The sequence below is a fragment of the Strix aluco genome, chromosome 14, assembly GCF_031877795.1.
Source record: "Strix aluco isolate bStrAlu1 chromosome 14, bStrAlu1.hap1, whole genome shotgun sequence".
In the NCBI taxonomy this organism is placed as follows: Eukaryota; Metazoa; Chordata; class Aves; order Strigiformes; family Strigidae; genus Strix; species Strix aluco.
This window is the reverse complement of record NC_133944.1, coordinates 5,555,282-5,581,442: the sequence shown is the minus strand read 5'-3', so window position 1 is coordinate 5,581,442 and position 26,161 is coordinate 5,555,282. Positions and strand designations below refer to the sequence as shown.

Here is a 26,161-nt window from a genome sequence, read left to right as displayed (position 1 = left end):
GATAACGACACCTTTCATAAGCAGGTGCCCATGTTTCACTTTAGGCACTCTTATTTAGCTATCTTGAAGAATAACTTGCTAGGCTAATAAATGTTGTGTTGAAACAGAATGTTTTCTTGTTGAGTTTGACAGTTTCATACCACTTCATTCTCTGTAAGCACAATGCCTTTATGATTTTAGCTAAATACAGGTTTGTTTTTTTTTTTAAGAGAAAGTGTCACTTTAAATACTTATTTGTATCCTTTTGCATAGTAAGGGAGCTTACGAAGGTAATTTAGGTTCTGGCTGGTGCTCTGTGTCTTCTCCATTATGCATTTACCAGTCAACTGACACTTTTCTCAAATATTTACTCTGATACTTCACTGCAGTTTCCCTCTCCTTCTCCATTCCCTCACCATCTCCCTTCCATGGAGGTATCACACGTATTTCAGTTACCCTCTATTTAGACAGCAACACTCCCTTCCAGTACAAACAGTCAGTCAGTCATTAAACAATGAGGAAGACCAACAGTGGAGGAGGTTATGGGTGGGGCCAGGAGTGTGCAACCACAATTTTGCAGAAGTCTTCCTGATGAAGAGAAGTAAAAGGGCACTTTTCCGTTAGTGTCATGGTGTCATTCTGTAATGCCGAGATACAAAATCAAGAGGGAATCACTGCTGCAGACATGAGAGCTGGATCTCACTTAAAATTATGTAGAACTGTCCAAATTATTGTTGAAGGTAGGACCTGTGAAACAAAACACTGGCACTTTAACAATGTTTTGCCACCTCCTCCTGTAGCAGAAGGTGATTCCAAGTGGCTGTGACTCATCCTCAGGAGGTCCCTGGGTTTTTTTGCCTAGTAACAGTGAGCGTTTAGTGAGACTATCATAAACAGAGTATCTGTAGCTTTTTTTGAAGGCTCTGCTGCATGTCCTTTCTCTTATCTAACATACAGCAGAGAGCTGTGTTAATATTTTGCTGGGAACTCAAGAGCTGCTCATCTTTTCTCCAGAAAAGATCAGAATAGAGCATTCCCTATTGGGAATTCAGAAGCGTAGTTGGGTTACTGCACTCCCTGTCCTGTACTTGTTCACCAAATTGAGATTGCATGTGGCATCGTGGAAACTGCAGGGTTAAAAGTCCATTAAAAAGCAAAGGAAAAAATTCTTAATGGAAACCATTTGACTATTACAGTGTCTAAGGGTTTCATGGCTCTACAGGTAAAAGGCATGGACATGATAAGTAGTGTTGGAGAATGCTTGTTTAAATGAAGAACAAGAAGTTAATATATAGGGTATTTATGCTATGCTTAGTTTTACAATTTAATTTCTAGATCTTGTAAATAAATTGTAGTAAGAAGTGAGCTGGAATGCACATTAAGAAGGTGGTGAGAACTGTCAGGATTGCAGAGTCCATGAGTCAAATTCTGTATTCCTAATGGGACGTGGGATCCTGGGTAGTTCAGCTTCTTACCAATTCAGTATTTTATACTTGGATCACCTCTCATGTTAGACTGAGTATGTACAGGCAACAGAGGTGAATGTATTGCTTCTGTTGCAGCTGCCTTCTGCTTTTTCAGTTTGTAATACCCTAAAATTTTCCCTGGGAGGTGCAGATCCTTGCACAGCAGATGTGACCCTACTGATAACTAATGCGGTTTCCTTCTTCACCTTTTATTGACCTACCTAGAGATAATGAACGACCGGCCTTTGGAGATCTGTAAACAAGAAATAAAAACCACTGTAAGTGCAAGGACAATATGAACTAGAAACATACTATTGCAATTACCTAAACCAGTTCTGAAAAACACAACTGAACAGAGATCTGTTTGTAGTACATGTCAGTTTGGCCGTGTTTCCAGTTATTTAACAGACTGATTATTTTTCAGGTGCCAGCTTTGTATTTGAAATCAGCTCATGATCTTTCATTTCCAGCTCTCAAGGCTGCCCCTGGTTAAAGTAGTCATTAAAGGATGGCATTTTAGTATAGCATACATTGTGTCTGGCTTGGTCTGAAATCCTTACACCCAACCCTTACTCCTCTTTCTGGTTTATCAGCATTTGATACATTTCATGGCATGTGACATGGCTGATTTATTGAAAGAGAATTGAAAATAGAGAGCAGCCTTGACTCAAGAACGGTTTGTGGATGTGGTTTTGTTTTCTGTCACATCATTGTTGCTATGGTGACTTAGCAAAGATCTGTTTAGCAGTCACTAGATGTTTTATGTTCTGGGCAAAAGTTAGGGATTTTCCAATATTCCTCTAACAGTTGTTTTACAGAAGTACGTGTGTGTACAGTCTTCTGCAGTAAGTCCCCACTACTCTTGTTACTTATTGCTGCTTCTGTGAGGTGTGTACCTGCTGTATTTTGGCTGGTGGTGTGGATAAATAACCTACCCGTCTTGTCAAGGTTATTGAGTACTTCCTCCCCAGGAGGGATGTCACGGAGTGCGGTGATACATGCAAGGGGATGGAAAACATGAATCCTGCTAAGGAATGGTCCTTCTTGTGAATCGGTTATGCAGTTTTGGAGGAGCAGGAGGATACGTTTAGAGCTGATTCACATGGTTGGAGTCGGGAAGTCTGAGCCCTTTTCCCACATCTCTCGGGCTTCTTGTGTCATCTAAGGCATGATCAAGAGCATGATGCAGCTATAATCTTAACTAAGATTTTTTTCTTCTAGGTTGGTAAGTGTGGGTTAGTAATTCTTCTCTTCAAGTTCCCTGTGTTCATTGGGAGGGGTTGAAGGCTGCAGCACATGCTTGGAGAATTGCTGCTCCAACCAGAGGCCCTCCACCTGACAGGCGAGTCAGGCCAGTGTCTGTGAAAGTCTCTGGCAGGTTGCGTCAAACACAGCTCCATCCCCTTCCTGCTCCTGGTCACTGGTCTGGGAGCAGCCTTGCTGCCTGTGGGCCGTGATCGGGCGGATTTGGCCACCATCTCAGTGACAAGCGGTGGTCAGCCTCCAGCTCTGCAGTGGGGCACGTGCACCTTGCAGCATGTTGTCATCCCTGTTAGCAGAGGTTTGATAGCAGGAGACAAGGTTTCTTATATAGGCTTGTTTCCAGAGAGAGCTTTTTGGACACCAGCACTGCAACTGATTAAGCCTTCAGCACTACTGGAAGTCCCAGTGGTGTTCCCTTTGTCATGCTAAGCTAGCCAGAGAGAAATGGTTTATTTCTTATGGGGCACTTAGACAAGGTCATCTTGATGATGGGCATCTTCAGAAAGTCTTCAAGATATGTGTCGTCTTCTACTCCCAGAAAGTCAAATGGTTCTGTTGATAAAATAAACTGAACGCTTGGAAGTGCACCTTCAGCTGGGTTTAACAGTAAAAGAGAAGGATCTCATTTAAAAAAAAAAAAAAATTCTATATGCATTTCAGCTAACACAGTAATTTTTTCCTGCTTATTTGACTCTCCTGTCATGGTACATATCCCATAATATGACTATTTTCCATTCTTCTCAATGATGAACTTACATGCTTTAAACTTATGTCAGATCTGAATTAATCTGAAGTTCTTCCCTCTGCTGGTGTCTGCTGCACCAATTTCACAGATTTTGTAGCTCATGTCGAGCTTAATGTCAAGACCAGTTTTTTCTTCTCAGCCCTTTGATGAACAGTTTCGGCCTGTCCATTTTCTGTAGCTCCACAAAACTGATACTTCAGCCCTGCTGCAGAGTGGAAGGTGTTTTTTTCTGCACAGTCTGGGGTAATCTGTTTCTTACTGGCAACTCTTACATTTTTATCGGTTTTGTAAGGTTAATTAATGCAACAGCCTCAAGTCTTAGTCGTCTTAAATATTTAGAGGAAAGAAGGAGATATATGCACATTTTTGCTGCAAAGCTCTATTTGGTTGAATTTCTGTTGAATTTCTGAGTTAGATTCCCAGCTGGTAAAAATTAGTGAAGTTCCACTGAAGTCTCTTGGATGATCAGCTCAGCTGAAGATCTGGCCTTTCTTAATTAGATCATGTCACTTACTGAGGTTGAACTACTTTGCACTGAGCATATGACAGTTGCTGCTGTATTTTTGTATAGAGAGATATGGGATATGTTTCTACTATCTTTTATCTCTCTATAGCTATAAAGAAAGGGGTGTGTGTGTGTACGTTTATACACATACATACACACATGGATGTTTATACACACAGTCACCCACACACAAATAAATGCGGTAGGAAAACCCCTCCCTCTCTTTCCTGTCATTAATTATGCACTAGTACACCCTTCAGCTGACATGGACTGGTAGAGCCTCATGAACATTTGGGCCACTGTGTCCAAATTTGTTTCCATGTATCAAAAAGCTCCAAAACCAACCAACCAAACCCCACCAAGCATTGCTACCAAACTTGGAGACACTTGGGAACAAAGCAGCTACAAGCAGAAATAATTTAGGTTCCCCCCATGGAGAGATCCCTTCCCCATGGATCCCTGGATTAAGCACCCATTTCACCTAATGTAGTCCTACTCCCAATGCAAAGAGCAAGTGAGCCCTTCCCTTATGGTCCAAGACATGAAACCTCTTACCTAACAGGAGGAGTGGGAAGGGAATGGTGATGATGGGCAGGCCGGGGGTCCAGGAAGTGTGATTAGATGAGAATGAGCTTCCTTGCAACAGCAGAAATTCCTTTGTGCAGTTTTGGGGAAGAGTCAGGTGTTTCCCCACTGTTAGCCTTTCTGTCTGTTTTCTTATCACATTAATCTCTGTGAGATTAACATTGACTTTAAACTCTTTCAAGTCATTATGACAAGTGAGCATAGCAGTAAATTCTTCCATATCAAGAGTGAGACAAATTGTACTGTGCTGCATATTATGGCATAGTACTACTAATTGCTTAACTTGATAAATGTCTTCTGATAGGTTATATAGTTAATGAACAAAGATGTTAATTGCTCTTATCTGAAATAGCTACATTTGCAGGGGCGTTCTCTGGAGCCGGGGATGTCTCCTAACAGAGATTTATTTCAAACCGTCCATTGTTTTCAGCAGTTTCAGAGTCCATTACCCTTCAATGTGCCGACTGAAAAGTCTCCACCCCCATTAAAGTTTAGAGAGCAATCAACTCTTCCTACATGTTATTCAGCAGGACTGAATCTTATTTGGGTATGGAAAACTTACATGTAATACAGTATGCTCATCATCCTGGGCTACAGCAGCATGGCTCGTTCTTAAGAGCATCCAAGAGAGAAATAAGCACCTGACAGTGGAAGAGCAAGGGTCTAGAATAGCCCCATTTCCCCCTACCATCCGGAGTATTTAATTGGGAAAATCATTCTTCATTGTTGTTGTCTTGGTGGGAGTTGTCAGTCTAAATATGTTTTAATACAAATAACCATCTCTATTTGTAGAATTCATCTTTTCTAGACGCTTATGCAGCTGAAAATTTAGTACGTTATTATATGAGTAAGTGCATACAAGCCTCATATTAACAATGGACGTCATGTTTATTCTTTCCCTTTTAGAATTTCCCATGGAAACAAGTGGGCAGATTTTTGCATTATTGAGTAGTCTGCTGCTGCCAACTTTTTCCAGAAACTCTAAGAGAAAACTAGCCTTATGCGTGAGCCTACATGTTCTTCCAGTTTTGGGAGCACTGGATTCCCCTAAGATTTGATTTATAGTAGGTTTTGGTGTGTGGCTATTCTGGTACAAAGTTGTTTCAAAGTGGTAGGATTAATAAATCTTTATGGAACTGAAAAAAGACAAAGTTCTCACTGAGGTTAAAACATACCTGATTTCCCAATGGAGAAGTAGCATGTTTCGTTAAGGAGGCTAAAGGCTAAAGTGAAGAGAAAAATGTTTCCTTGACTTAAGGTTTTTGTTTGTTGTAATAAATTTCATTTTCATTTCTGAGTATCTTACAGTTTTTCAGAACATGTTCAACAGCAAACAGACAGAAGTTAAAACTGTAACTGTAAATCTGTAAGCTGACATATGTAGATTCTCTGGCCAAAGTTTCCTAAGTCAGGATTAATTTTGTAGAGTGAATGAGAAAAGTGCATTATCTTGCTTCGTTTGATAGATTTCAGACTTTGCCAAGAAATATAAATCTTCTTTCAACAGTGACAGCTATAAAAATAAGAATTACTGTTTTCTCAAATAAAGGCATTTTCAACTGAACTTCATCTATTACTGCTCAAAAATGCTGTGGCTTTAGACTATCTCATACCAATAATTAGACTGAAATATTCAGGTCCTCACTGCTCACTCCCTTCTATGCTGCCCCCCAAATTATGTTAATTTACTAGTTTCTGTTTCATGTTAGAAATGGGGCCGAAGGAGCTAAAAAGTAATCTGGCAAAAGCTGGATGGGTTCCCTGATTTGCCCAATGCCACAGCCAGACTAGTATTTGTACAGGCAGAGGCAAAGTGGGTGGATGGAGGTGGGAATGATGCTTAAGATTAGTACTGATGCCAGATGCTTCATGGTGACCCACTGAGGATCTGTGTCATTTTAGGTATTTTTAAATCTCTGAATCCACATTTCTGGTCATGCGTGTTGTTCTAATTTGTATTTCCCATGGAGCGACCTGGGGGTGAGGATGCAGCTTCCTGGGGGTTGTGTGCAAGCAAGACCAGCTGGTCCATGAGAACATGCAACACTTGCACTGCTTATTTATCAACCACAATGATTCACTGTGATTGACGTTTGCATACCTGAATGTCAAAATAGCCTGTGTTTTAAGAGGAACCAGTGACTCAGGCTGTGGTTTTACCTCAGGCCATTTCCTGATAAACAGCTGAATTGTGCTTGGTCTTGAGAAAACACAACCGGGGAACACCGCTCTGTCCTGCTCTGTCCTCACATCTGTGTGTGCGCAGGGATTAGGGAAGGGATGCCTTTGTGTGGGGCTGACCTTCACCTCATTAGTGCCGTGGTCTCTCTGTGAGGAGCACCAGAGCCTTGTGAGGCCCAGGAAGCCTCAGGTGCAAGGACAGCTCTGTTTCAGTGCTTCAGAACTTTTCAGCACAGCCCTGATGTGGGAGTGTGGTCTTCAGTGTTTGACAACATCTAGAAGCACAATTTCAAGGAGCTCTACACAGTGATAAATCACTTCGCTTTAGGCTCTTCAACTGTGAAACATAGGTGAAACTGCCTATAGCCGCTGTTTTCAGAACTGGAAACATTTTACTTCGTAGAACATGGTGTTTTTAATGAAAACAGAAACAATACATATGATGTTGCTTATAGGGATTAAAGTAGATTTGGGCTATTCATTTTCTGAGCAAGAGCAAACAGCTGTAGTAAAGCTTTGTGTGTGGTATGGCTAGATAGAAGGTATGGAAGTAGGATCATATGAGTGCCAAATAAACTACCTCAATGGCATAACGCTTTCATTTGGAGACATTAACCATCTGTGTAATTCCATGTGATGGTTTAGGTAGTCTTCCCATCCTTAGCAAACTGCAGGACTCTTGTGTTCCTCCATTCTCCTTAATGAAAAGGACTGTCCTATGAGAAGAGGTTTATGCCTGGGATGGAATCACTTGTGTATGGCTACAGAGCTGTGACTGAGCTGGATCAGCTGTCTTTAATGCTGTTTAAATGGATGATTTAAAGTACAGAAGAGGCTTCTCTTGGGAACAGATTCTGTGAGAATTCTTCAAATCCTCTTTGAAGTTAATGGAGGGTATTAAGGGCAGTCAGCACCTTCTTAAGAGAGAAATTTAAATTGCTTTGATTCATTTCATTTTATATTTGTGTCGGCTGGGTCTGGGTTTCTGCCTTCTCTAGTCTTTCAGACCATGTTTTTGATAACTTTGCCTCCTGAGCATACTAGATTTTATGCTGGTTGTTTTCATATTTTTCCCAGAGCGTTGTAATGCTGATTACCGAAGGATCTTGGGCCTTTGGTTTCCTGTGAGATAATTACTCTCCAGTAGGCAATGCATGACGTACGGTATCAGCGTTAAGCCACTGGGATTCCAGTCACTAGTGTAGAACAATATTGTGGGTAAATGAATAAGCAGAACTTTATCATACTTCCTGCATAACAAGGTTTTTGTTAAAGAGACAGCAAAAATTGTTTTCAGCAAGGGCTAGTGTAAAATGAGTGCTGCTGCAACAAGCGTTACTGAAAAAGATATTAAAGTTCAGTTCCCTGGCTGGCTGGGTTTTTCTTGCTGAAAAGACAACTGACTTTTTGTAGCAGCAAAGGTGGATGACAGGGACATCATTGCATTTTGGCAGATGACGTTTAAGGCCTTATGAACATGTATGAAGTGTATAACTTCAAAGTATGATTTCCAGATGCACCACCTACTTAACTTATGGAAGAAAGTTGTACCAATTAGAAGTAGAGACGTTCCAAATGAAATTTGCTTATTTCACACTCGCCCCCAGGAATCCTGTGTTGTGATTTTAAGCATTGGCCCTGTTTGACCCTGAAATAGATGTGGTTTCTCCCTTGCCTTCTTTATTTCAAGGCTGTCAGTTAAAAATAACTTATGTATTGGGCACAGTGGGAGTAAGTTTGAGAAGTTTAAGTTCTATGTAAACCAGTAATAGTGAGAAAATAATTCATAAACGTAATGAGCTCTATTCTCTTGCAAGACATGGCCAACCCAAGGGTTTATCCACGTGGTGGCATTAGTCATTTCTGTATGAAAAGAGTTTCTCTGCCATAGCAATACTGATCAGTTTGCTTACGCTATAACAAAGCGAAATAAACAACGTCTTTGAGGACCTCTAAATTACTTAAACAACACAAAAGACTGGCATAAAGTACAATGTATGTACTCATACTCAATAGATACACAGCTATATCTCTGTGTATGTTTAGGACATGATTTTAGGTATGTTTGCATATATACATTTATATTTCAGCCTATCTCAGAGATAGTTGTGCCTCTGTAATGCCTAAGAATTAGGAATTTACTAATTAGGAGTTTCACGTTTAAGTTTGTTTCCTTGCTGCAATCCATTTATGTTGTACATGTAACTGCAAACACAAGTTAGTTATTTATGTTTTAATTGTGACTTTCACTTTAAACTGGGCATCAGCAGTATGTGCAGGACACCAGTACTTATGTCTATGCTGATGCGTAGGTTGGTTGCTCTGCGTTTGCTTGAGTCTAAACGCTGAGGGCTGAATCTTTAGAGCCCCAAGAACCACTATCAAATGTGGCAGTCTAGGTTTTGATGATGTGCTTGATCAACCTTGCAGCCAGGGAGAAGAATTAGAACGCGTGGACTAAAAACCTTAATATAGTACACTTCAGCCACCTAGGTCTGGTTTGGTTTTGTTTTTATGTGAGTGATCTTAACACTTGAATGAATTGGATGAAGGTGGCTGGCTGGATCTCTTTGTAGATTGGCCTGTATGGGAATTTTGCATTCCAATTAGGTGTTTTGCAGATATTTTCAAGACGAGAAGTAATTTTGATAGTGCTGTTCTTACTTTGAAATTGTGAAACTTCTGATGACTAAGTAAACTTTTTTTTCCTCTCCTTTGTTTTCTTGCAGCCAACTGGGTACATGGAAAACTCCATTTCCTACAGTGCTATTGAAGATGTTCAACTGCTCTCCTGGGAGAATGCCCCTAAGTACTGTTTACAGCTCACAATCCCAGGGGGTACTGTCTTACTGCAGGTACAGTAAACACAGAAGTACAATTTTCTTTCTCTCTTACTATGAATCTTGTTTAACTTCTGCTTGCTATGCATGAAATCTTAATTAAATAGACTCAGAAAAGACAGAGAACTCAGTGCTGTTGAATTATCTAACCACCAGAAAATTTGGTCAGGGTGATAGCTCTGCAACTCTTCATGATGCTTGACAGTCAGAATGGAAATTTTGGGCCACAGTGATTAAATCTTCTTGCTGATTCTGTGCATCAAAATAGTGCTCCGTGGAAAGGCAAATTGATGCAGATCTGGAACAATTGGGGTTTTTTACATATAGTCCTATTCCTGCATGCAACAAATACAAAATTTCATCTTTTAATTCATATAGGAAACCCATAATTTGCACTGGAACGGACAGGTATCTTTTCTTAAAAGATATCTGATCTTCACTGAAAGATTTCAGTATATTTGTATGGATATCTACATATGCTAGTTCTTCTAGATTTCTTCATCCACTTGTGAGGTTCTGTAAGACTCCTTTGGTCATTGCAAGTTTTAGTGACAGAAAAGCACTCCACAGCACTGAGCTTTGGAACTGCTCTAGAGTAGGAAAAGAAAAGCATCTGAAAACCCAGCTGCTTGACCCTCAAAGAACTTTGAACAGTCATAACTTAAAAAGACCTAATTGACTCCAACCAACTTAACTCTTACCATAGTTCTCAACATTGTTTCAAACACAATTTGTTACCTGTTACCCTTTGGAAATTTACTTTTTCAGTTGAATATACAGCCATGACTATTGTGTATATGCATTTCATGCAGGTAGGACTGTAAACAGACTGGGTGAGCAATTTTTGCAGAAAATGTGAAGAAAATATCAGTTTAAACTGTGGATAACTCATGAAAAATTAAAAAGGCTATTTTTTTTTCTTGAAAAAATATGAGCAACTTCAAAGAAATGATCATAATAGAGCTTGTGTATTTGGGTGTGTACACACACACTTTAACGATACCACTTTTGCACAAAAGTTTGAACCCACAGCTCCCTGTTGGGTAGGGCATGCAGACTTCAATCTGGAGCAGCCTGCCATTTGTCTTTAAAAAAAACCCCAACAAACCAAACACATAAATAATTACGTTTGTGAGAAAGTAACATCTAAGCATGGATGTTTTGGTATTTTCTTCGAAAAGATTGGTGTCTCTATGTAACCTCATAGGAACTGATAAAAAAAATGGAGTGAGCTGTGCTTCTCTTAAGTTTATTGCTGCCTGGCTGAGCAGACTGGATCAAATTACATTATAACTATGGGAATTTCGACATAATTGAAAATACAAACTTAAAAATGTTTTTAGTATGACTTGGTCCTTGGTAGTGTCTTGATTCATCAAATGTGGTCAGATTGGAGTGAGTATAAAAATAGATTTCCCTTATACAGTTGTAATGTGTATTCACAAATCCCAAACAGTACTAAAAATTACGTTTAGTATACTTAAGAAATTGAGATGCAAAAATTGGACTTGCCAAGTGGCAGACTTCAGCAGAAACTGTCTAGTGTATGTGACAAAGAGTTTAAGTATCCAAAAGACATGTTCACTGAGGTGCTGGGAAACAGCGATACTGAGAAATTAGCCCTTGCATACTTCAGTTATTTCCAGATTTCTGAGCGACTTCAAAACATTTATGGGAAATTACGGGACTTCCGATCTTCTATAAAATCATTCTGCCCTGCTGGTCTGAGCATGCTCTGCTGTAATGACCAACTCTGGTATCAGGAAATGTATGATAGTGGAACAAGTCAAACTAGTCCAAAACATGCTCCCAGTACTCTTTCTTCTGAAGTGCACTTTCGGTGAAATCTGGTTGTTTGGGTTGTTTTTTCCAGACTTGATCTACATGAGGTTTATATTTACAAAATGTTTAAATGAACTGTTTTGATCCCCACCCCTGATTTATTTCACATTTCTGAGTAATTTCAATTTTATATTTTGATACATGTTTTTTGCACATGCTGTATTGTAAATTCTTTAATACTATAGGGTACTATTGACATGGTTTAACAGAAAATGAAGCGTTTTTAGTAGTTCTGAATCACAGGCTTTCCTGATTTTTCATTTTGCAGAAAAATTAAAATTTCCAACTTCTGCTTCTGATTTGAAACAGAAGCAAATTTTGGACAACTGGCATTTCTCTCAGATGGAAATTAATTTCCAGCAATCCTTGCGGGAGGATGTCAGCATGTGGTGTCAGTTCATCCTTCATGTGTTTGTCTGTGTTAGATATGACAGATGCCACAAGAGAGTCCCGAGTCCATGTTCAAGTTCTCATCCCCCCTGTCTGCTGTCACCAAGGTCTATTTCTGGCTTATTACTGCACGGTAATGAGTCAGAGAAGGAAGAGTGCCATTACCTTTCCTTACATCATCCTGATGTCCTCCCATAGCAATACTGACCCATCCCAACCTATTTTAACACGTGAAGATCTGACAAGCAACGCCGGAGGTGATGCAGCTCCTCTTAGGAAATTGGATCACTGTAACAGGACGTGTCTACCTGGGTTTCAGAGGGTGATTTGGTTCTCAGGCAGCAAACAGCTTAATCTGGGCTGGGATCATATTGAAAAGTCGTCTTCGTGCATGTGCTTCCCACTCAGTGTTTGTTGTATAAGCACAACTGCCTGAGCACAGGAGTGTTTCACCGCCCGGTGTTTGGGGATTCTCATCATCCCTTATGGGGGGGATGTCAGTTTTCTAGACATGCTGGGGGCTTGTGTTTTCTTTCCTCTGGCCAAATTATGTGGTCCCTGGTCCTTCTGATGAGCAGGAATCAACTCTCGCAGATTTTTTTTCTTTCCTACAATTGGGATAGCAGGTGTGAAAGAAGGTGTTGCTGAAGCTGGCTCTTAAGCCACAAGCTCTTTAGGCCAGGAAGTAGAAGCTAAATTTAGCCTTTGAAGAAGTGTGAGCTCTTTAGTATCAGTAATAGCTGGGCCTCCTTCAGCTGGGCTAAACTTCTGCTCTTCTGCTTTTCATTTGTAAAGCACAATGTGCGATTATGGTATTGTGTGGATGATTATGAAGAGGATGCTGCTATTGATAGTGAAATAACTGGAAAGACCTTTTGAAAGAGTTTGAAAAAAAACTTAGAGTATAATTTCACAAGCTGCTTAACACTAAATGTAGGAAGAGCCCCAGGAAAAAGGCTTTGGTATTTCAGTCATGACAGTACTGCCTGCTTTCCTGTGGTGTCCTTTCTTTCAGATGGGTCCTAAATGCCTTAAAGGTGCCACTTCCACCTTGCTAGTGTTGTTTTATTAATTTCTTGGCAATTAAGTGTAGTCAGAAGGAAAAACAAACAGAACAGGAAGCCTTGACCAAGCACAACAGTCACACGTTCAGCTCGGTGCTTGAGCACGCTGTTTTTGCCAGGGAGTCCCCACAGTAAACGTTTCCACTGGATTTTTGGTAACGTTTTATTTTGGTCTCCTCAGAGAACCTGGCTTTTGTTTTAAGTGTGAGTCCAGCTGATGTTGCTGGTGTGGAGAGGTCATGCAAGGACCAGAATCCAGCAGAGACAGGGAATATTTTCGGGAGGAAAACAGCATTTCTAGCAATTACTGGCAACTCTGTGCCTTGAGTTAAGCCAGAAGAGTGGCAGATTTCACTTGCAGGCCTGCCCGTGTTGTGGAGGTGCAATGCTGGGATTTGCATCAGCGATATAAAGGTTTTGTACAGTCTGCATGAGGCAGCAGTGTGTGTGCCGTGGGGGTTTGACTTCCTGCAGCCCTGAGCCGCTCTGCTCTGCTGTTCCTGTGGCTGATAATAAATCGGTGCAGAGAAGCCTACAGTATGAGTCCCAGTAATGAATATCAGCTGGAGGAAAGCATAACAAAACCCCATCCTGCTGACCAGAGAGCAAACAAGGGAGAGAAATAGAAACATAGAATAAAACCAGGAAGAGTTAAAAACAGAATCTGGATTGTCAAATCCCACTTATTGCCACATCTTTTCAGATGGCAAAATCCCTTAGGAGGGTATGTGTGAAGAACGCTGTTGTAAGGAAAAAATCTGGGAACTTCTTGCTACGTGGGCAAGTCTGTTCTTGTATTCTTCTGAGTAATGCACATGCCAGTAAAAAGGGATGCCATAGTGCTAACTTACTGTTAAAGGAACTTGGTAGCATGACATGTGTGGTGTGGTGGAAATGACAAATTTTCTGCTGATGCTTGTTGCTACAGACATATTGGTATCAGTGGAGCTGTATTTATATTAGCCAAAGGTCTTCACCATCATTTCTGAAGTGGTTCATTTCTTGCAGAGTTTCAGGTGTTCTGTTTCTCAGCAGCACGCAGTTTCCTATTTTGTCTCCTCCTCACCTGGGTGGAAATTACTGCAGGGGATGTAATGCTGGCATGAAACAAGTGTTCAGTTTCCTATTTTTGTGAGCAAAAAGAAAATCTGCTTTTAAAAAGTTTGCTGCTTTTTAATGAAAAAGTGTATTCCTACTGGTTGACTAAGAAATGAAGTAGTTTGGGTGCAGAAAAAAATACTTCTCTTTTTGAGCAGAGATGTAAATTTACTCATGTTGGCCAAAGCTCTGTATATGCAGGCATTTAATCTCTTGCACAATTTTCCTCCTGTGAGTGTCTTTTTGAGGCTGATTAAATTAATCCTATGAGTAAAGTTGGTACTGCAGCTGATCCCAGGTGGCTTTTCCTCCCTGACTGAACATTTACACCCCAAAAATTAGAATATAAAATCCTTCAGAACACAGTTTCAGGATCAACTCATCTTAAAAAAGGATATTACCTACAGTAGGCACACTTAAAGTAGATACTCGCCGTCCTCATTGGAATAATAATAAACAAGCTACAAGTAGTTTGAATCTTCTTGCACCTTCTCAGAGTTTTACTGTCGCATTTTTCTGTTTTCTAAAGTACTTTTCTACTATGTTGTGGTTGTGCAAAAACAATGGGAGGCCGTGATTGTGCAAGAAGCTCCAATCAGTTGGACCGTGTGCCACCCACACCCTGCTAAAGCCATTGCATTTGAGAACAAAATTCATAGCAGAATTGAGGCCTAAACATACCAAACACACAGGGAGCCCAAACTATTATTTTACATAGATTAGGTTATGAAATCTCCATTGTACATCTCATTGACTCTTTGTAACAACAGCAGGCAAAACGTTTCCAGGTTGAATCTCTTTTTTAAGTTGGAAAGGTAGCTGTAAGATTAGTGGTGTAGAACCAGATCCACTGTGTGGGCAAGGCTGAGAGTAAGAAAAACTTACCCCGTGTGGTCAGAATGCTTAAGGAAAGCCTGTTTTAAAGTCTGCTGTGTCTCATTTTCTCCTCTTTATTGTACCCTAGAGCTGAATAAATATAGTAGGTTATGCCCTTAGCTGGAGTGAAAAAATGGAGGTGTCAGTTCCCGGGAAGTGATGACTTCAGTGCAGAAGTGCTGGGCTCCAGGAATGCACATCAGATAAAGCTGTAAATATGTGTGTTACAGCCCCTATAAATGAATTGTAGTTCCCTACTTTACCCCTTGGCGCTTATTGCTCCAAACTTCAGAAATTTTATGCACAATAAGTCAGTGTGTGTGGAGGTGGCCATGGGCTGGACAGCTGTCTGGATGAGCGCTGACGAGAACCTGGTGGCTCTTCTGTCATCCTGGCATACTGTGAAGCTCCCAGTTCTTTTGGTAAGAAAGAAATATTCCCTGTAGTCCCTTTCTCACTGTAAGCCTGAAAAAGAGGAGGGAGGAACAAGGGATTCTGTGCAGGAATGAGCTCTTCATTGTCCTCTGCAAAAGGTCCAGTGTTTCCTGCGCATTGCTGTGGTTTTGCAGCTTGCTGGAGTCAGGCAGACGGAAGGGTGCACTGGAAGGATTAGTCTCTGCTGCCTGAGAGAAGTGGGAAATGCTGGTGCCAGACAGCTCCATCCAGATAATGGTGGTTGGGTTAAATGCATTCAGTCTATCTGTGCTGAACACTGTGGAAAGAGCGCTGGTGAAATGACCGTTGACTTTCCAAGTTCCTCTTACCGTTGAATTCTGATCATTAATAGAAGTCTGGGGATTCCCTAAAGGTTTGTTTTTCCACTTTTGTGTTCACTTTGTCTTCTTTGTCTTCGTTTTCCTTGGAAGTGGTCTTGAATGACAGCCCGAGCTCTAAGGGTTTCTACTTTTAGAGTGGTTAAAACTCCTAACCTAGATTCAGATGCAGGTTTTCTTGATCACTTCTCTACAGTAGCTAACACTACGTGTAGACAGTGCTTGGTCTCACACTTGGAACCTGGTCACTTTGCTATTTTTACTTTTTAAATGTTTTTTGTGTATTGCTGGTGTCACTAAGTCTTCCCTTTACTGGTTTTGGTTTTGCCTTTTATAGCATTCTTTATTTTCTGTTCCAGTATTTGCAGTCCACTTGTGTCTCTACCTCTGCCTGATGCTCTTGTCCTCATTAATAGTTTCTGTCATCCAGTTTATGTAAGACTCCTGTCAGTTGCACAGTCTATCTACACATAGTATTTTCTAATTATTTGTTGTGTTCTTAAAATCTGTAGCTACTGACATCCCAAAAGTAGGAGAATAATTAACAGTTCTCAACAGTTCCCATTTAGGGCTTTAACATTTGTTCTTACTTCAGACTTCAGTGCATTTTTCGTTCAAGTCATGTAACGGTCAGACCACGGACTAAATCAGGTTGACATTTGCCTGAGAGAAGTACTACATCTCCCTAGAATATTTTAGATTTTATCAATTTAAAGAACAGTATCTTAGTTTGCATAGCTGCTATATACTCAATCTGCATATATATTTTTTAAAGGAAGTAGTGGATGTGTAACTTGAAATATTATTGGTGCTATTGCTTAGTATACATGCTCAAGTCTACAAAACCTTTCAGTTTTACTTATTTTTTAAAGGGTTTTGATGCTAACATTGGAAATGAAGGGTTTTCTTCCCCTCCATGAAGCAGTTTTCTCCTTTAAAAAAAAGAAAAAAGGTTCAATTTGAAATTGAATCTTTCAAAGAAATCTGGTGGGTTTTAGAAGCATTTTGTCTGGACAAAGATAAGAAATATATGTTAAAAATGTTCTTCAGGCTTTTTATGGCAAATTATTTTTGACCTTTTTATTATATTAAAATATAGTATAAAGTATATTGAATTGAAATTCAGTTCTGTAACATATATAGGTAAAAGGTCTATCTTATCAGATGTTGTAATGCACATATATAAAGTACTGTGTAAATTACAGAAAATCGTTAAATAGCAGCAAACCAAATATCCTGAAGATCTACATTCTAAATGTTTTTACAATTTTTAATTACATGCAAAGAAAAAAGGAAGTTATGCTTTTTATTTCCAGTTGTAGCAAATTCATATTCTGGTATGTCAGCATTCTTTGTGAAATGGAAAGCTTGTTTTGAAAAACTCTGTTCAGCCAAGATTATGATAGATTTATTCTGCTTTATTGCCTAGAGATAGTACTACTGGAGGAGCAACTGATTCTCATCAATATATAAATAAATAATATGTAATGCATATATAAAAGAGCATTACTCCATTTAATTCAGAGAAGTCAGTCCAAATTTATGTCAGCAAGACATTTGTATCTGACCTTGAGATTAAACACGATTTTGGTAACCACACAATGTTTTTACTTCTAGTATTATTGCCATTATAAGTGAACTGAACCAGTGTCAGGAAATGAAATTAATTCTGTGGTGTGGATTTTGAATACTTACCTGAGAAGGTGTTGGGGAGTGAAATTTCTTGAATGATGCTTTAATTTGCAAGAAGTATGTGGTTTTTAGCTGGTGAAGAACCTCACCTTTTTTTTTTTTTAATAAAAAACATAGATTTATAGGCTATCCTGTAATTTTCACTGATTGTGTAAAGCATTTGAATTGTAAGTAAAAATTGCCCATTAGCAGCGATGAGATAGAATTGGAAAAACCAAAGGGCATCTCTACCCACTCAAATATTTCAAACTTATGTCACCTTGTTAAGGCATGCATATTTATGTCACTGTAGATGCTTTTATATTTTTTGATACCGAGCCTTTTGACCTTTGGGAGTGCTGAACTATTCCTTCATTGGCTATGGACCTGGCTTCACACTGAGAATTTCTGGCAGCTGTGCTTAATACAGACAAAAACGGGTGATCGCTGGGAGTGATTATTGCAACATTTATGCCATTGCTGCACAGTCTGTGCATGTATCTGCACGTCTGTGTGTTATGCTTTTCACTCTGTTTTATCTCTGAAAGAGCTAAAACGTTATTTGAATGGCTTTGGGGCCAGATGAGGAACAGGACAAGAAGGGAAACTAGAGTATGGAAAAAACCCCACCCCTCCTAGTTAAATGTCAACCCATCTTCTTACTCTGCTCCCGATGATTAATAGGAAAGGCAAATGTTCCACTGACTTTAAAGATCTGACCAAAAGCCGACTGAAATCAAGGAGGATTTTTCACAGTCTTTGGGTTGGACACCATTTCATAGGAGATTAATGTTTTGTAAGGTTTTGTTTCATTATTTTACATTTGCAGCAAGGCCTTCGTGTCACTGCTTTCTGTGAAGATAAACTGGTTATAATGTGAAGTTGTAGTTTGAGCAAAGAGTTTCGCTCACTCTGATGAGGCTAGAGATGAAGTTAGCCAGGGTCATAAAGTTCAGAAGAATACCGTGAGTGCACCCTTACTGGTTTTAGGGCACACATGGGTGATTTGCTTAGTTTTGACTGGATGATCTGAAACACTGGTACAAAATAATGATGCTGTTTGTAACTTTTATTGCAGGCTGCAAACAGCTACCTGAGGGATCAGTGGTTCCATTCTTTGCAGTGGAAGGTAAGTTCTGCACTTCATTGTGTTCCTCGTCTGCCTCCAAGAATACTTCTTAGCATTCCCTATTTCTTCATTGTAAGAGCCCTGAATGCATATTCTTCTTCTTACAGAAACCCTAAATCAGAACATGTATGCAATTTCAACTTGTTCATATTGTGAATGAAGTGGACAAATTAACTTGTTACATAGCCCAGCTTTTATCAACATGTGATTGGCTTCAAAATGTAGATAGCCAGTAAATTCACATTTAACTGGTGTAGAGATCAGATGGATTTGGTTTTGTACTATGAAGTGTAATATGTTACAGAATGACTACAGCCTAATCATATGCTCTGGACTCTTGGGATACTTCTTTTTTTTATTTGTTTGTATTTTTCTGGGAAACTAGGGAGAAAGGGTGTCTTTTAGAGTTGCTTATTTTAAGTAGCATCAATCTGTTATGCATCAGTCTGTGTTTATGCTTTAGGATGATTTGGATTTATAGGCAGTTTCCATTTCAGAGGTCTCGAGCCCTTTCTCATTTTCAGTGAGAACAATGGACTGATTGCCGTGAGTAGGGGAAGTGGATCACAGTGACAACATTGTCTCTCAAAAGCAGCACATTCCTCATCAAAAACTGTAGCTGTTGACCTTTGGATGGAATCTGTATGGATCTTTGATGCTGCTGGAAACAAGTTTTGGCCAGATGAAGAATATGGTTGTCCTCTCTCGTCTTGTGGTGGGAAACACAAGCAGTAGCTTTTCAGCTCAGGACTTGCCTTCGACAGGGTTTCAGTGAAGTCAGCCAGGTTGGCTGTGTAGCTTATCAAGATTTCAGCCTGCTGACAGCAACCACATGTGAAAATATAAGGAAGTCCCTCCCACCAAACTGGTTTTGTTGTAGGTGTGTTTGATAGTTGCAAAATAGTTGTGTGGCAAAACTACAGTGTTGGTGTGCTTTGTTACAGCCATCAGCATCTGGCAGAATCATATTCTGAGCGGATCCAGGTTCTTATCAGTAAGAGCCAAGTGTCGAGATCTCCTTTTCCAGACCACTGGCATATTCTCCAGCCTGTTACCCTGACTGCCTAAATGAGCGTGGGACAGTAGTGCTGATAGCAGAAGGCTGTGCTGTGGTGTGGCACTTTATTTTGGCCTCTTGACAGTATCATTAACACGATGCCTAGCCAGCCTTGCTTTCTTTGCAACTCCTGAGGATAACAAAGAGCTTAAAGCATGTAGAGACAGTATCTCCATGTGGCCGTTACTTTCCCTCCTGCTTTGGCAGGCAAGGATGATCAGAGAAAGCATGGACAGAAGTGATGATGGAATTTCTTTTTCTACCTCACCCCCAACCAGGATGGCTGTGACACTAATGTGCTGGTGGCACGTGCCCACTTCGCTCCTGCAGTGAGGGGAAAATTGGGGTCGGAGGTGCAACTCTGAAAAAGTGAGAAGTGGTAAAGATGCAACCTGGCCCCACCACCAACCACCCCATCAATTAAAATATCAAAAAAAAGCCTAGACAGAATGACCTGGCTTGCTCACATGCCTTTTGGTCATGGAGAGGGAGCTTTGCTCTGTGGGAGTTGTTTTTAAAGGAGTATTTCTTAAACTTTCCAATGCTTCTGACCAAGCCTCTCATTTTGGGAAAGTCTGAGTAATTGAACTTGTTGCAAAGTAGAATTTATTTTTGCTTCCTTGCTTCCCTCCCCACCCCCATTAAGTTAGTTTCTGAAAAACAAGTGAAACATTATCTTGATTTCAAAGACCTTCCCTTTACCAAGAATAGCAAGTAGCTTTTTCTCATAAGAATAGTGACAGGGTTTAGTCACTGCCCAGGTACTTCACTAACAAATTCCTCTTTGCTAAAATGGAGATGGTTTTGATAGGTTTTGTTGCTTAATAGTTCAGAGGAAGAGCACCTGGTAACATTCTGCTCTTTACTTTGGTTGATATTTGGCAGGTTTAAGTGAAACACAACAGCACTAAGAGGCAGGACAAGTGGTGCATCTAGGAGAGTGGAGGAGTGCAGTTATGTGGTCTACCTTAGTAAAGTTTATCACTTTGCTAGCACCACAGCCTGTGACTTTAAGAGCCAGGTGCAAAGGTTCATCTCACTCCATAATTTGTATGGTTTGATGATTAAGCAGGTAGTGAGGGAACCCACAAAAAAACAGGAAGCCTATTCTTCTGGAATGGGTCGTTTACACAAAGCACCAGCTGGCAGAGAGATCGCTGCAGCTGTATTATAATTGGGTGGTTGCGCTGATGAATGATATATTTGTCCAGTAGTCTTACAAATAATAGGTCAAAACATTTCTGTGGGCATATAGAACACAGATGCAAACTGGTGCAGATAGCTGAAGCAGTTATTCAGGGGAAAACATTCAACAGAGATGAGCTTGCTATTGTTCGTACTGGTGTTGTGGAAGCATTTAGAGGGTCCAGCTGAACCCAGAGTCCTGCTGTACTAGGCACTAGATGTAGGTGGAGCATAAGACCTTCACTTCCCCTGCCCTGCCCAAGGCTGGAGGAACTCATTTTACAGATGGCAAACTGATATTCTGAGAGTTTCCAGCACTGGGGACTGTCCCCCTTGATCTTAAACCAGCAATACTTAAATTACAGCTGTGGGAGCAGATTTGTGTTCTGTCAGTGTCCTCCTGGCTTTTCCCTGTGCTTCAAGCTTTGGGAGTCAGATGCTGCGTGTAGTCTGAGCTACCTGGAAAATGTCTGGGTCCAGTGAATAGCTGTGCTGTTAAATATCTGGAGAAGCTCTTTAGGTTCAAGCACATACTGGTTATCCTTTGGTCTTGTATGAAGGTGCTGAGGTCTGTGAGAGAGCTTTTATGTGGTGCGGTTTTAAGGATTAACACACTGTGGGAATTCAATTTGCTAGCCAGTACCCTGGAAATAATTTTTGTTCTAGAGACAAACATGGAAATAAAAATCAAGAATAATTTCTTTCTGCAGCCCAGAGAATAATAAAAGAGATGCTACAGATAAACAGAAATAAAAGAAAACCAAACACATAATTATCCATGTTTTAGATCGAGCTCCAAGAGGTTTTATGTGTCATCCAACTAACTAGCTGTCAAGATGCTTGCACAGCTTTTTAGATGTGCCTTTCTCCTTAAATACTGTGTTCATTGAAGAGGGTATGGATGTAGGGACAGACTGTTCCTTACGTAGTCATTTTCTCTTTGGGTTTTCCATTTCAAACCCTCCCACTAAAGGTTACTCATAATTCCTCATTTAATCTGGGTATCCATGTGTATCACAACTCCTAAAGGATTATTGGCCACCTCAGCCTACTTTTAGAAATCCCAATTTCCTTTGGGTTATAGCTAAGCCAAACTATGTTTGTCCAGAGAATAAACAGAACATGTTAACAACTGTCCAGATCCTCAAACATAAACAAATCGTTAATCCATTGTGTAAGAAATGTTCCTTTCAACCAGGGAGGTTGGATTGAAACCATGATATGTAATCTTTGGTATTTGGAAGCTGATAAGTCATAACAGTGTATCAATAAAGATAACAACACTTTCTGTGAATATACAAAAGAGAATAGCACATGCAGTTCGTTGCCCTTTCTGGATCTAGACTAGATACAGTGGTAACCAATCACTTCTGTACGGGATGAATGCAGCTAAGCTTGGCTTGTGACTAGTAATTTTGGAACACACACAAATAAGCAAATATGTACTGTTGGCATTTTCTCAGACAGTATCTATCTACTTTGCTTGTTTATATCTTGCCATCTTTGGGCTAAGGACTTTCTGTGTATTTGTATAGTGCCTAGCACGTAGAGGTACTATCCTCTGAAGGAAACATTGAACCCTACTACACCACATGCTTAAAGTATTAGTCATTAAAAGACCCGCTTGACTAATTTAGTACCATGTTGCACTTGAATTAAAAAAGACATAAGTGAGGTCTTCTTCTGGGGTTTTTAGGTCTTCTCTTGTGATATGGAGTACAGGTATAGATTTACATTTGTTGGGGGGAGTACACCTAAAGGTTACACAGGGCATGTTGCATTTTTTAGCATGCTTAGTAGTAAACTCTGAACACTGCCCTCATTGTGGGATGTGGGTTGCTTGTGTTTTCTAGTTAGCTGAACGGTGCAGCAGTGAAACGTGTCAGTTGATGGCCTTTGGGGGAATGTCCTGAATTGACACAATACAGAAAGAACAAACCTAAGTCTGCAGTAAAGCATGACTCAAGCTGAGCGTTTGTGCGTCTCTGACCTGGGTCTTCTAGAAAGGCTTGCCTATACCTTGCCTTTCCTATTGATGCTCTTAACCAGTCCTTGACTGTCCCCTAATGAGTAGTGCTGCTTGATTAGGGGTTTTACCCATCTGTTAGCATGGACAGTGCAACTGTGTTAATTGTAGACTTGTTTAGGTTGGAAGGGACCTTTGAACATCATCTGGTCTTCTTCCCACCTATGCTGCCCTTTTTCTCACTCAGTGCAGGGTATACTTTGAAGTTGTACAAGGTTGCTGAGAGCCTGTACAGCCAAGCTGTGAAGCCCCAAACCAGGCACAGCATTCACATGTGGTCTTGCAAGCACTGAGTGGAGGGGAGTGGTTACCTCCCTCATCTGCTGTCCGCTCATGCTCGTGCAGCCCAGCATGCGTACACATCCCTGACTTGCAGTCGACAGTCGCATTACTTCTGTTTTAAAATCAATTTTCTACATGGACTCCATGTTTTGATTCCCATGAATTGGGAAACTGGAACAATGCTGTCATTTGGGATTTGTAAATATTTTGCATTGAATGCTAAAACAAGCAATGTTGGCTTTCACTCAAAAACTTTAATTTTGGGTTAATATTTCTCTGGTTCTCATAGGGATTGCTGTATCTGTGTCTTCAGGAAATAGATACTTCTGTGCACAAGCAGCCCTATTAATTGCAAAGGGATTGACTGTATATAAAGTCATACTTGACCTGAATGACAGTATGCTATCTGGTTGTTCCTCTGTCCATCTTATGAATTCCTTGTCTGTTAGTACCGAGTATTTTTTATACGCTAGCTGTGGGTGAGTATCCATTTTTGTACCTAACAGTGAAAGTTCTGAAGTAGTTATTTTTCTGTGCTTTAAAACTGCAAGAAATTAAGTTGAGAGAAACTGTTCTTGAAAGTGTGGTAAAGCCTTACTTGTGTAAAGCACCTTTACGGTTTTGTCACCATGGTAATGATTAAAAATAGTGCTGATACAGTAGTGGGGTTTATATAGAATTTAGATGATGACATTAAAGAAATTTATAGCCTTAAATCTTGGTAAATCATGCCTTAAAACTATGAGATCAGGAAAAAATTGTATTGGTTATGGTTAAAAAGGCCTATGTCTGTCATTGGTATTTAAAAACCTAATTTATGATTTGAGAGAGGAAGCTTTGATACCCTGTGACAATTCAATAGCCCTGTGCTGTACTACATAGTGAAAATATTACTCAAAGAGCTCAGCAGTTTTTTGGAGTGGTGGCTCCTGGACTTCAGACCCTCTCTTTGGTGGTTACACAGCACATGCAACTGTAATTGTCTTGGCTGTTTCTTTGTTTTCATTAGCTGAAAACCTGAGGAACACAGAAGATCCCAACTTCTGTTATTTTGAGGTGAAACAATAAATAATTATCATACAATTAGGCCAATGATATCTTTTTTTCTCTGTATTTTTTCTTTTTCCTTTGGTGTCTCTATACAAGTCAATAATATATTGATGGGAACCTAAGATGTGGAATTAAGTTTTGCCTTTCAAAGCCTCAGGGCTTTGAAAGCATTGTGGGCTTTGATGACACACAAGTTTTGGAGGAGCAAGTTTTTTTCTTTGACGGACAAAAGGCAGCTCATGAGTTTTTGGCTGGTGGTTTTACTCTTCCCATGGAATGCGCGGGTACCAGTTGTGGGAGACCATGAACAGGGTTTTAAGATAGCCAGAGCCTCTCCCCTGAAAGAGTTTGAGCATCCTGATAGAGTTTCAGACTGGACTTTATACTCCATAGGGAACAGATGCAGGGTCCAAGTGGTGTGTTAATGGATCTGTGTTGCCAAGAAGAGAAGCTGGTGCCAGTTAGAGCTTTCTGGTGAACACAGTGGGACTAAAAATATACTGTGGCATTTTTCAGTTCCTGATGGCCCCCCCCTCTCATGTTAGGTTGATGTTTACTACCAAGATTTCATCTTTTTAAGCTTTCACTGCCTTTGCCTTTGCATTAGGATCGCTGTTTCTGGGGGACACTGCAGCACAATTCCTCCCATAAGGTACATCTGCAGCAGTGGTAGCTGATTACCGCCTGTGCTCTGCATTGGCTTAACGTGAATCACTTTAAATCTGGGAGCTGCATATCCATGTCAGCACAGCACTTTGTCCAACCGAAAGAGGCTCTCGGCAATGTGCTGAGATGCCAGCCTGGATCTGAGCTGCTGCTCTGAGCTGCTCTGCCCTCATCCAGCCATATGCACACATGGTTTGTATACCCATAGATGCCTCCTGCATTGCCAAAACAGGCTTTTCTAAGGAGGCAGACCTCAAGCCAGTTAATGGCCTAGTGGTGAAATTTGAGTAGAAAGTAGATAGTTATTTTCTGTTTTGCTTTAGCTTAGTCAGGACCAGCTCTAAATGTTCTCCTCTAGACTTGTATGCTACCCTTTTCAAACTAATATTAGGTCTGAAGATAGAGGGGTGTCAAAACCAGCTGAATAAACAGGTCAGCTTGTTATTGTGTACTTAGGTCTTGGCTCTGAAGAGGAGTAAATACAATTGCTGGAGTATGTTGCTTCTCAGGAATGCTGAACTGCTGGCCAAGAGGGATCCTCGGTTTTCGTTCTGGTGAATTGCTCCTCCACATTATTCCAGGGCTGACCTTATGACTAATTCTTTGCAATTCAGGACTTCCAGGTCATGGTGATCACTGTTGCACCAAATTACAACTTCTTATCTATAACTGTCATAATATAGAGCTGCACCAAAATTAGTCTCTCATTTAGGTTCCTAGCTGCAGAAAAATCTGGTTTTAGGAGATCTCTTATGAAGACAGGACAAGACTAGTAGTCTTTCCCAGGTGTGTAATTATCCTCCTTGCATGATGCATTGGGTGTGAAAACCTAGCTCTGGGAGTTGACACATGCTAAGTGCCTTGTTAAGCTGCTGTCATGGGGCCCAGTTCTGCATTATGGATGTTACAGGACTCTTGGTGTCAGAAGAGCTGAGTCTGAAGGAGCAAAGGGGATCTAGATGTTGTTTTAAGTTTCTCTTTTCTTTCTTTGCACAGTTTTGTCCTCATATTTATTTCTTCCAATATAATTAGTGTGTTGAGTGCATCATAGTATGCATAATGTATTAGAAGATTATAAAACTGCCAACAATATCCACAGAAAACCCCGAAACAGTATGTTGCAAGTGTCACAGCCTGTGTCATCTGCCCTAGCTCTTGCTGTAAGTCACATGTTCATGTTGTCTGTCACACCCTCTTGTCTTTTTTTCCCAGCATAGTGATTGTTTCAAAATTAGAAAAAAAGTATCAGAAAACAGTACTAGTAAAAGTATGTATGCCCTGCATTCTCCTGTGTTCATTCAGAAGCCATTGCATCACAGCTATTTACCATAGCCTGGTTTCTGGGCTCTTTACTTGTAGTATTTAAGATGGGAATACTAGATTAGGCTGTGTGACCAGAGGCAAAATCCATCAAGGACGAGGTTGTTGTGAGTGACTTATATGCATCGGCCCATCTCTGAACGTGAAGGCAGTGGTTTTGGTAGCACC

General features: G+C 40.3%; 1 protein-coding gene across 1 annotated transcript in view; it reads left to right on the top strand.

The window, feature by feature from the left end:
• CMIP (c-Maf inducing protein) overlaps positions 1 to 26,161 on the top strand; it is a 135,714-nt gene that overhangs the window by 63,370 nt on the left and 46,183 nt on the right. The window contains exons 2-3 of the mRNA XM_074839471.1: positions 9,454 to 9,579; positions 18,357 to 18,407. Coding sequence (XP_074695572.1) covers positions 9,454 to 9,579; positions 18,357 to 18,407 — 177 coding nt within the window. The remainder of the gene's footprint in view (positions 1 to 9,453; positions 9,580 to 18,356; positions 18,408 to 26,161) is intronic.